The sequence below is a fragment of the Cyrtonyx montezumae genome, unplaced genomic scaffold (genome assembly GCF_038088225.1).
Source record: "Cyrtonyx montezumae isolate F1298 unplaced genomic scaffold, pur_monq_1.0 scaffold_10, whole genome shotgun sequence".
NCBI lineage: Eukaryota > Metazoa > Chordata > Aves > Galliformes > Odontophoridae > Cyrtonyx > Cyrtonyx montezumae.
Genome location: NW_027071826.1, coordinates 41,690,947 through 41,702,419, shown reverse-complemented (window position 1 = coordinate 41,702,419; position 11,473 = coordinate 41,690,947). Strand labels below are relative to the sequence as shown.

Below are 11,473 nucleotides of genomic sequence, written 5' to 3'. Positions count from 1 at the left end.
TGCCTATTCCCTCTGATCACAAGGAGCACATGATACATTCAGTCCACCCACCTTCCTTCCAATACCCTCACAACATATCCAAACCCTCCATCTTCCAGGCATAGCTCTTCAAACTAGGCAAACCACAACACAATCCATACCTAACACCCTATACATTGTGTCTGGGACAAGTCCTGCAACAGTTTCAGTCTAGCTAATAGTAGGGAGCTCTTCCATCCTCCTTCCCCATATGCTTTCATTCAGAAGTATGTGCCTGTCTAACAAAAGTGGCACTTATCTAAAATCACAGGCAGTAGTCTTCCTCTTCTTGCACATTAAGACAGAAGCTTTGGTGGCAAAGGCACTTTGCTTCAGCTCCTAAGCAATCCCTGCAGCTTTTTCTCCCTATCCAGCAGTATCCACTAAAATACACAAGTGCTAGATTTAAAGCAATTCCTCTAATGTACTTCTTCATCCATGCTCAGCTCGAGATAACTTTCCCAGTTAAGACTACAGTGCACAGCCCTACACATACACTTTTTGAGGAAGAAAAAAAAGCAGAAGCCACCTTGAACCAAGTCACTTTATTGGATGGAGGGCAATACACAAAACAAGAGAAAAGAAGGTTGTTATTTGGTACAGAGTATAAGAACATTTCTCATCTAGATAGCTGAAGATGCATGCATTGCTGGACCAGAAAAGTAGAAGTCCCCCTGAAGCCCACAGGGTGGTTCTTGGCAAGCCTTCAGCTCTCGTCGCTTTCCCCAAGGGTGTGCTTGTCAAACAGGTACTCCGCCATGCCATACTTGGGCGCCCCCATCTTCCGCAGGTTGGTCACGTGGTCACCCAGCTGCTTGATGGCCTTCACCTGCTCATCCAGGTAGTGGGTCTCAATGAAGTCACACAGCTGAAAGGGAGAATAAAGACAGTCAGGCCTGAACATAGCCCCTGTTTCAGCAGAGCAAGCTAAGAACCATACTAAGAAAGATCAAGTATGTCTCTGAATGTATTTAAGCAGCATACATAGTATGGCACTTCATGACCACTTCTACATGTACAGCGGTCAGCCACAGACTTTGGAACCTTATGGTAGATGCCCCCAGAGAATCTTCCATACTGCTGAATATACTTCTCTGCACTACGTTGCTCACATAAGCACCTTCTGAAGAGCAGCAGCAGAAGAGTTTGAGTACAGTTACACACCCCATGCTCTCAGAAAAACCTGATCCTCTGCTTTAAAAAGAAAACGCAGAAGGAACGTTCCTTCTGGAAGAGCAGCACTAGGAACAGCAGCTATATATTCACACCCAAATCCAGTCACATGTAAGCTCCCTCACTGCACAGCTACATTCCTGCTTTGGCATCCACTCACATGCGGATCATTCTTTTCAGTTGCCAGTTTGTGCAGTTCTAACAGCGACTGGTTCACGTTCTTCTCAAGGTGCAGGGCACACTCCATTGCAGTCAGTCCATTCTCCCAGTCATCACGATCTGGTTTCTACAAGGGAAAAGTCCATGACCATATTATAAAGTAAACACATCAATAGAGAGCAAAGTCTTCTAGACCAGGCTCAAAGTCCACCTGAAAAAGCAACTTGCTGCACTATACAGTTTTCCAGTAAAGCTCTGGTACTCAATTCCTTAAGCACAACCAAACTCAAGCATTTGGGTCTCAGGAAAAAACAAACAACTTGGTATTCACACTGCACTTAGGGCAAAATTGAATACAGACTGAAAGTCCCAAGGAACAGACACACATCTGTTCTTTAAGTTCCTCATACACTTATGTCCAGTGATAACCTGAAAGTTCAAACTTAGAACTACTTCTTCCTCCCCTCGTAATCTAATGGCCTTAACAGATCTGAGTGGGCAACCATTTTTCAGCTGAAATATGCTAAGCTTTGTTGGCAGTGGTTGACGAGTTTTCAAACAAGAAGCAATAACACTGGCATTGTAGTTGCTAAGCCATGCTCGCACTAGAAGTCAAGCATTCTTCAGTACCTCATACTGCTGTGCCAGCAAGGAACTGGGGGTGCACAAAAACAGTACAGCTGACAGAAACTGCAAGAGCTACTCCATGCCATATGGTATCATGCTGAACAAAACAACCGGGGGAGTTTGCTGGGGAGGGCTGCTGCTGCTCTGAGATTGGCTGAGCACCAGACAGCTAGCAATAAGCAACTGTGCATCACCTGTTTTGTATATTTTCACATTTTTCTTTCATTTCTGCCCTTTGAAATGATTGCCTTTCTCTCAGCCCCTAAAATTCTAACTTTTTTTAATGCTCCCCCCATCCCAATGGGGAGGGAGATGGAGTGAACAGCTGTGTGGTGCTGAGTTGCCATATTAAGCCACTGCATAGGTACAATCTCAAAACAAAGCAGTTTAGATGAAAGTGGATGTCTATTTACTGTTTTCCCCATGAGGAATTGTTACGTATTAAACTGGCCACATTATTAATAATTCAGGACAGCACTAAATAAATAAAGGAATTTCAAGCAAATCACGCTGTGAAGTCTTGCAGCCAAGTCATAATCAACAACTGGAAACAGACTGCTTTGTGAACTCAACTCTAGTCACAAGACTGGAGACCCACGAAAGGCACATGCAGTTAAAATAGCTGAACCAGTTATGTTCTAGTTGGCCATTTCCTGCACCACCAACACCCTCTAAAACTACTAACAACTACACACATGCAGCTGTTGTTATGGAAGAAGTGTTTTTTATTAGTCAAAAAAGTTAACGTGCATACCTAGACCGATCACCACACACATCACAGCAATGCACATGCTCAGCCACTGGCAGCTGTTGCTCCTTTTCTGCAGGCAGCCTCTCAGGGGAATTCCTTCCCCTACAGCCTGGACTAGCTGTGCATTAGGCATAACAACTCAAGAGAGCTAGTTCTCACCTTGATGTCCTGCAAGAAGATGCGTCCACCCCGCTGATTTTGTAGCTTCATCAGCTTCTCAGCATGTTCACGCTCCTCATGGGACTGGTGCAGGAAGTACTTGGCAAAGTTTTTCAGAGCCACATCATCCCGGTCAAAATAGTAGGACTGAAAATAAAAATACATGTGCTCAGAAACCAAAGCCTCACTTTTGCAGCCACACACAGCAAAGTCTATGCTATAACTTCCAACATACCTGTTAGCAGCCCTTCTTTAAGAAGGCTAGAGGTCAAGCTGTGGATAACTAGTAGTGTGACAGGTAGCAAGGCAACATAGCCAAAATCTTCCCTCCATTTAAAGTTCAGTTTTCTCAGCAAGAACTGAATTTTATTAGCTTTCAACCTGCATCCTGATCATTGAGTACAAGGAACTGGTACTCGTGGCTCACTTCTGAATAATATGAAAGCCCACACACCACTAAGCTCTGTTCTTCTGCCTCCTCAAATACCTTGCTTTCAAGGACTGTTCTCCCCACTCCTTTTGTTCACTCAAGATTGTTTACAACGGTCACAAGTCAAAGATCTAACTGTAACACCTGATAAGAGAAGCTGGAAACTTCAAGCTATTTCTGCAGTAACACTTTGATGTATACTCCACCAAGATTTAGAAGGTAGAAAGCATACTAGTAAGTATACTAAAGAAGCCTTTAGCATTAGGTTTAGAAGTGAAAAGCTTAAGTGCAGAAATTGTATCTGCTGCTGAGCAGATGCCCTAACTCAGCTCTTGAGATGCTGTGACTGCCATTAGAAGCCATCACGTAGCTCTTTTTTAATTAGGTCACCCACACGAAGCAAAATTCGACAGAAAGCTCCGTATCAAGCGGCCAGGCAAGAACCAGCACAGCTCTCAGCTCTTACACCAGTAGCCTGGAGGATAAAGCCACGTTCCCAACTGAAAGCCAACGGAAGGGCTGCCACGCGCTCCGCCGGGCAACTACAGCTACCCAGCCCTGCCCCAAGGGCAGAGTCACCCGGGAGCTCTGAGCAGCGCCGATAACAGCGAACGACGCGCCGCTAACGAGCGGAGATAAGAGCCTCCCCCCCCCCCACCCGCAGCCAGCAAGCGGCGCGGGCCGCCCCCTCCCCCGGGGGAAGGAAGGCAGTGCGGCTGCGCCGGGAGGCACCGCCCGGGGCCTGCCACCCCCCCCCCCGCCGGGCCGAGCCCGGCCTTGTTCCCGGACACCGGGTCTGCCCTCCCCCCCGGCCTGCTTAAGGCCGCAGCCGCTCACCATGCTGAGGTACACGTAGGAGGCGTACAGCTCCAGGTTGATCTGCCGGTTGATGGCGGCTTCGCAGTCCTGGTGGTAGTTCTGGCGCACCTGGGAGGGAGGCGTAGCCATGGCGCTGCGAGACACAGAGATGGATGCGGCTGTGCTGGTGGTGTGGGATGGGGGGGAGGCGGCGGGCCCGAGCGCGGCCGGTTCCGTCCAAGCACTGTTGACGCAGGAACCCGCTCCGCTCAGCCTCGCCGACGCGCACTGCGAGCGGCCGCCCCGCGCGGCCGTTTTATAGCGTCGCGGCGCCGCCGCGCATGAGCGCGCGTCCTCGGGGAGGGGGGAGGGGGCGTGGCCTGCGGGCGCTGCCCGCCGTGCTGCTGCGGGGCCGCCGTGACTCAGCACCTCCCCCGGCGGCGTTTCCCGAGGCGCGGGTGCGCGCCTCCCCGCGAAGTCAGCGTGAGATGTGCGCGAGGCTGCTGGGACCGCGCCGTGCTGCAGCTGGTTGCGCTCCACGCCTAGCTCCTAGCTTCCCGCACCATAAAGTACCCAGTGACTCAGCCACGAAGCTTCCAGACTTCCTCCCCGCAGCGAGCGGGCCTCGCTCTGCACGCCGCCTTAGCAGCGCTGCGAGGAAATGCATTAAATAAAGGTCAGAGTCCTTGGTTAGCCCAAGAAACACACGCAGCCGAGAGCTACACCCTCGGTGCTCCGAGGCGCTGATGAACGGGCACCTGCAGTGATGGCTGCTGGTCCTTAACGACCTTGGGAAGGAAGCGTGCTGCGTGTTGGCACAGCGTCAACACAGGCACCACCGTATGCACACGAAAACAGAGACACCAAACATGCGCTGCCTGCTGCTGCTGCTCCATTTACCCGATGGGGCCTTTAAGCTCAAACGTAACGCCGAATCCTAAAGAGAGAATTGGGAAATCTAAGTCCAACTGAGGCTTCTGATAACGAGATGATTATTTCAGCTGTTCAGTTCCAGTTACGTGGCCATTCGCTCTCAATAAACATATGATTTGACTTTCTGGTATCTGAAATGTAAAGCAGGCTGTACAAGTAACCTTGAGGGCCAGAAATATCCTCTATAAAGCGAGACTGCCCCATAGCTCTGAGCTGCCGAGTCCTCGTCTCTTACTAGGAAAACAGAAAACGTTAACATTTGCCAGAAGTACTCCAGGCTCTGTCGACATGAATCACTGAGCCTGCAAGCTCTGATTAACTTAATTTTTCCTCTAACCAGCCCATTCTACAAAGTTTTATTTGATCTTTGAAACTGTGATCGCCCGCGGGTGATGGCATAGGGGTGTGTTTGCTTTTTTAGCAGCATTCTGAGTGTCTGAAAGAAGCGGGCAGCCAATGTCTTCCTTGGTCTTGCAGCTTTCCATTGCTTCTGTCAGTTAACTGTCAGGAGTAATTAAGATCTTTAAGTTAACGTGGATCATACCTATTGCTTTGCAGGCTGCCAGGCACATTTGAAATCTCATGTTCTCCTCCCACGCTAATGCTTATGTAAAAAAAAAAAAAGGAGTTGTAACCTCTGGGCAGACTTGCATTATTGTTTACATAGGGAGGGATTTTCAGTAGTTCGAAGCTGAAACCTTGCATTTGCCTGAAGAGTTGTGTTTTAAAGTCAGTTGTCCTCTCAGAGCACAGACCTTGTATAGCTGTACGCTCAGGCAGGCCTCTATATCACCCGCTGACTGCACAGTACCACTTGGTATTCCAGGACTAATCTTGAACCTACTACTAAACCATTTTCTTTGTACGTGTTCTTGCTGTTTGCATTCTCTTGCCCCCTGACCCTTTTGACTGTGGCTGGCAGAGGCACACTGCAAACTAGAAGTAGCCCAGCAGCTTATAGATTGCAATTTCCAGCCTCACTGTGACCAAGCACGCATAAATCCTCATTACATTGCTTCACAAAAGGCTGTGCAACAGCACAATTTGTAAGAAATTTAGCAAATAGCCTATTCATAACAGGAGTATTTCCTCTGTAGTTTGAACAGTCTGTGCCACCCATGATCAAATGTCAGTAAGATAAGGGAAGTCCTAAATTCTGCTTTTTAGCTATAACCAAATCTCCTCTGGTAACAGTGCAATGGACTCTCTGCCTTAAACTACTGTCACAACGTTTTAACTTCATTTCACTGTGTTTCTCTTTGGCTTGGGTTAAGCCCTCTTTCATCCTCTAGGAGCGCAGTGGTGGGCACTGGTGGGAAGCAGCCTGGTAGAAGCATTATCGTACTCTTTCTGGGCTTTGCATCAAATGACATTCACATCTGACAACTGGCAAGCTCATTTTCTGCATCTGGCAATGCTTTGCTCACTGCTTTCTATCACATTACTTTCAATAGCTAGTAGCTAATTGCATGCCTAGCCATTATTCATTAAACTGTTCAAAGTAGCAGGGAAATCCTGGCCCTTTTCACTCAAATGCAAGATGAAAGTTCTTAGTGTACAGAGGAAAAAGAGCCCGGTAGCCCAAATTATTTCTTTCGGTATCCCTTTGCACACAAACATCACAGCTGCACAGGGACTGATCCATCAACTTAGCTGACAGCACACGCAGCCTTACTTTGCATCTATGTCATCTCTTGGCTGTCTGCTGGTGTGAAAGGCAAAAAGTGTATTGTTTGCCCACACAAGCCTCAAATTGTTGAAGACAATCTCTGTTTCAGATCCCCTCTGAAACAATGGAGCACAATCTCTCATTGTTTACAGCTTAACCATTATATCTCAAGCACAGATCTGGAAATCAGACAGCTCATTGACAGTAACACTTAGATTCCTCCCGTGACAGCTCAAGACATCAATTTCAGTTTGGAAAAACAATCCGAGCTCCTTTGACAAACGTTTCTTTAGATATACAGGATATATATAGAAGGTATTCAGAAGCAATCAAGCCAGAGAATTGGTTGACAGAGGTCAAGGTATAGCTAGATACAGAAAAATGTATGTGCTCTGTTTCTACACATTTCAGTTTCTCATCGAACTGAGTGGCACGCACTGTGTGAGATGCTGGACAGTACACACCAAAAGTAAATTCTGAGCTTGTAAAAATGGGAGTTGGATTTTTGCTGATTCATTGCCTTAGCAAGATCTTAGCATGTGACTTAGGCACACAGGTCGACCTTGGACGAGGCGTTCCTCTGCATGGGCAGAGGTCACTGCAGTCAGATGAGGCAGAGCGTCGAAGAATGTGCAAGGTTTCATTAAGCATCTGTAGAAATGGTTCCCCCCCGGCTTCAAAATGCTTGGTTTCTGAATGGCTAGAGTACTAACAGATCTGAGTTAAAGCACAGCACTTGTTCTAAATCCACTGAGCACTGAATATGCCTCAAATATACAATAACAGAAACACAGCAGCCTTTTTTCAAAGCTCAAAGTCCTCTAAATAAGATAAACCGCACATCCGCTCAAATATTTGTTATGGAGAATTTCATTCCACCCACCCACAACCTTCGGCGCAATTCAGCTCGCAGACTTTGGGTAAACACAAAAGCAACCCCAAACTTGGCTCCAAGCTCGATCACGTGCCTGGAAATTTGACACTGATCTCAACTGTTGTGAAAGCTGTTTGCTGAGAACATGTGGGCTCCACTCATTCTATGAGAAATCCTGCAAACAGAATTCTGACTGCAAACTCCTCCCGTAGCTCCTTGGGTAAAACGCTGTTCAATTCCTCTGTTGTTTCTTTTAGGCACGCAATTTCCTGGGGAAACTCCGGTTTTAGGCAGCAGGCTTCACAGTGTACTTGCAGCTCTGAATGCAAATGGCCGGTTACGCAGAACTGCCAGTTCCTGGAAGCTCAGTGCCATGGCAGAAACACAAAGGATAACAGAAAGTTACTCAAGGAAATGTGCTTAGGAGACAGCAGCTCAGCATTAGGAAAAAAAAAAGATCCAAAAGACAAAGTAATCTGTAACACTCTGTACTTTATAGGCAAGAAATTTAAGATGCATTTTGGACAGACATGTTTTCTGAGTAGTTACAGTTTTTTTCCTCCCCACTGGAATATTTTTGCACAGAGACAGTCTAAACTGACCGCCCCAGGAGGTTACACTTCTCTAATTTGTTCAGAATATCCTTCTAATTTAATTTGTCTTCCTTGGCATGTGTCGGTAGAAAAAAGCGCTTAGGGGCATAGGGTGATGAAGAGCAATGTTAATTAATATTACAATAGTTCTGCCTGTTCAGCATGGCCAGAAGCAAGATTTGGTGGATTTACTGGTGGTTACCAACCCCACTTATTCTAATTTGAAGACTACATTACCCGTGAGTCAGAAGTTCTAGGTTTTATTCCTATTACAGCTTGTGTACTGGGTGGGCATACTGTAGTGGTCGTAAGACAGACTTGCCTAGTAGCAGAATCCAGAATCAGGGTAACATCAATGGTCCTCCACAGTACAGCATTGGCCACAGCATTTTCTATACTGTCATTATCCCCTTTGTAGTGAAATCAACTTTTTTCTCCTTTCAGAATTACAAAATCTTTCTAAACTGTTCTGCTTACAAACCTTTTCCACAAATACTGAAAAGCTGGACAAACAAAAAAAACAAAAACAAAAAAACAATCCAAACTTGTAAATAAAATCACCCTGCTTAAGTCAACAGCCACTGGGAAATTTCTCAGTGCACTGGAAACCTTACTGTGAATTCCACTGCAAAACACAGGTAGATGTTCAAGTCTTCATGAAGGGTGAGGCAGCTTTCACTCTGAGTGGGAGGCACAGATGGAACGTACTTATTTTAAAATACACGATTTTGCTTGGTAATCCATCAGAAAGAAACTAACCATGTGCCCAGTCTGTCCCTTGGGCTGTCAGCTGAGGCCACCTGAGGTACAGCCACGTAGCTCTTCTAAAGCTTCCCTGCCCCATGGTTTTGCACCCCAGTCAGGCTGCCCACCTTCCTGAGAGTGTTCATATTGATAATTATTGTCCATCCCCAAAACATCATTTTGATGGTTTGGGTCTTAGTGGCTTCACTGGACAGAAGGGAAATAAAACAAGGAAAAGCTGTCAGTAGGCTCTACTGAGGCAAGGCTTGACTTGGTATCATTACATAGGATTGGATGTGAGGACTGTGCATAAAATCATCAGATGCTGTTATTCAGTGTTTCAGCAACCAGAAAAATACTCTCAGGACTGGCCACCTGGCCATTCCATCTAGCTACATTAAAAGGCAATTGCAGGAGTATGTGGCGCTGCAGAAAGGAATATATGCATTCCTTAGCAGTCACTTTTTCAGACCATAGCACTAGCTGTGTTGGCAGTTTCTGAGCAGAACTGACCAGGAAGAATCATTAAACCCAGGCAGACCACCTGACTCTTATACCTTGGCAGCCATAACATTGTCCCGTGATTTCAGCCAGCATTCTGGAAAGAGGCTCCAGCTAAAAGCTCTTAACTATCAGTCTCATGAGATAGCGAGTAGTGCAGGCTCTCATCTAGGACGGCAGCCAGCTTCATTTCAGGTTTAGGGAGGTTGGTAGAATACTTAACCTGACCTAACACATCAGTCCCTCCCCTTGGTTGCTCGGTCTTACAAGCAGGCCTGCTCAGTCATGCACGGGCACACTTCATCAAACTTGTGTAAATAGGCCAGCAATGACCAAGACTGAAACTAGTCAAATTGGGAACTTCCCAGTCAGACAAGAAAACAGATTTCTGCTCCTCACATACTTCTCACAGGCTGGACACTTTGCCTGTGCTTGGTGCACTTGATTGCTTCTGAAAGTGCACAGACATTCCTCAGGCATGGGCTCATGCAGGAATGAGTAAGGCTGTACACTTCATTAACAAAACAAGGGGACTGAAAATCTCCCCATGTGGCAGCTCCTTACTGTCCTACAGGAGCCTTAACAGAGATGACTGTTGCAGACATTCACATGATATCTGGATTCTTCTACCACAACCAGAGTTGGCTCCCCCAACTCGTGCCAGAAACAGCCCTTCCTGATGCCATTTCCCTCGGGGAATAACAGAATACATATCTTCCTGTGATGTGAGTAGGCTGCCCAGGCAGCTTCCCTTTGCCCCCTGAACACCTAGGACTTGGCCAGATGCCAAGGATACTGAGCTGTGAAGCTGTTAATTCGGACACAAAGCAGAAGCGATTGTACTGATTGCTCTTACAAAGCATTTCTCTAGTCAGGAGGTGCAGGTTGAGCAACAGGCTGACATCAGCTAGAATCATGGGGTGGTAGAGGGAGTGGCTCAGATGCTAAACCACATGGATGTTACTGAGGTCACCATGTAAGACAAATTCCCTGATGGAGACGAAAAGTAAGCTAGAATTGCAGCGTTGTTACTTAATCCAGGAAACTCTGTCAGTAAAATCAAGTAGAGGAACTAGCTCCACATGATCATAAAAAAAAAAAGCTACCAGTCTTTTACTGGAAATCATAACTGCTTGCATCCTTGGCCACACTGAGTCTTAACTAGCAGTAAATACTGCATGACACAGGCAATTCCTACTTCTTTCCCTGCCCCTAATGCCCTCACTATAGCAGTGGCTCCCCTGAGAATACTGCTGCACTGAGCCCAGGACCTTGCCCAGCAAAAAGTATGCACACCAGCCCTTTGCTCACTTGTTATCCCAAGTGCCACAGTTTCAGAAAGAAGGGTCAAATGGATTTTCCATCAAACTTTGTTCTCTTTTAACACCTACTCCCATATCACACTGCTTCTCTGATCAGTCGATTCAGACCTGCAGACAAGGAACAGGCTGTCCCATTGCCCTCTTAAAAAACACCTTTGACTTTAAAGAACCTAGTGAGCTAGAGCCACTCATTCAGACATCACCAGCAATTGAGACTGGTGTTAAATACAGGTAACATTTGTTGATCGTACTGTTTGAAGCGTAGAGTAGCAATAAGATGGAATATGAATCCGTACAAAATATCTCCACCATTTATCTACCTTCTTTATTTGGTCAGAAACTCACTTGTTAAGAAAATCCTGTGTTGACAGGGTACATCTCCAATTTCTTCATCTTTCCATATTCTTTGGAGTCACATTGGTCTAACTCCCCCCTCTGTAAACATGAACATTTCCAGACAAGCAGAGTGGACCACAGCTGTCAGCCTTGAAAGAGAAGGAGACTGCCCACTTCCAGCATTTTCTTCTGGAAACCCTTCTCTTTGCATCCTGAGCTTACTAGTTCCTGCAAGGCCCTGCATTGCCACCAACCTCCTCAGGTGAGAAGGGTCCAGAATCTATTCTAGAGGTCAGAAGGCTGCTTGATCCAGAGGTGGCTCAGTACAGGAGAAAGGAGTTCTTCCTGAACTACTTCAGCCTAAACTAGCACATCACAGTGACACA

The 11,473-nt window shown here is 46.5% G+C and overlaps 1 protein-coding gene across 1 annotated transcript; it reads right to left on the bottom strand.

The window, feature by feature from the left end:
• Nucleotides 1-544: 544 nt before the first annotated feature.
• FTH1 (ferritin heavy chain 1) lies at nucleotides 545-4,408 on the bottom strand. Its single transcript, XM_065755108.1, has 4 exons — nucleotides 4,155-4,408; nucleotides 2,888-3,034; nucleotides 1,352-1,477; nucleotides 545-886 (listed from the first exon to the last, which is right to left on the bottom strand). The coding sequence occupies exons 1-4, from the start codon at nucleotides 4,263-4,265 to the stop codon at nucleotides 725-727; spliced, it is 546 nt and encodes a 181-aa protein (XP_065611180.1). The 5' UTR covers nucleotides 4,266-4,408; the 3' UTR covers nucleotides 545-724.
• Between the last annotated feature and the right edge of the window lie 7,065 nt (nucleotides 4,409-11,473).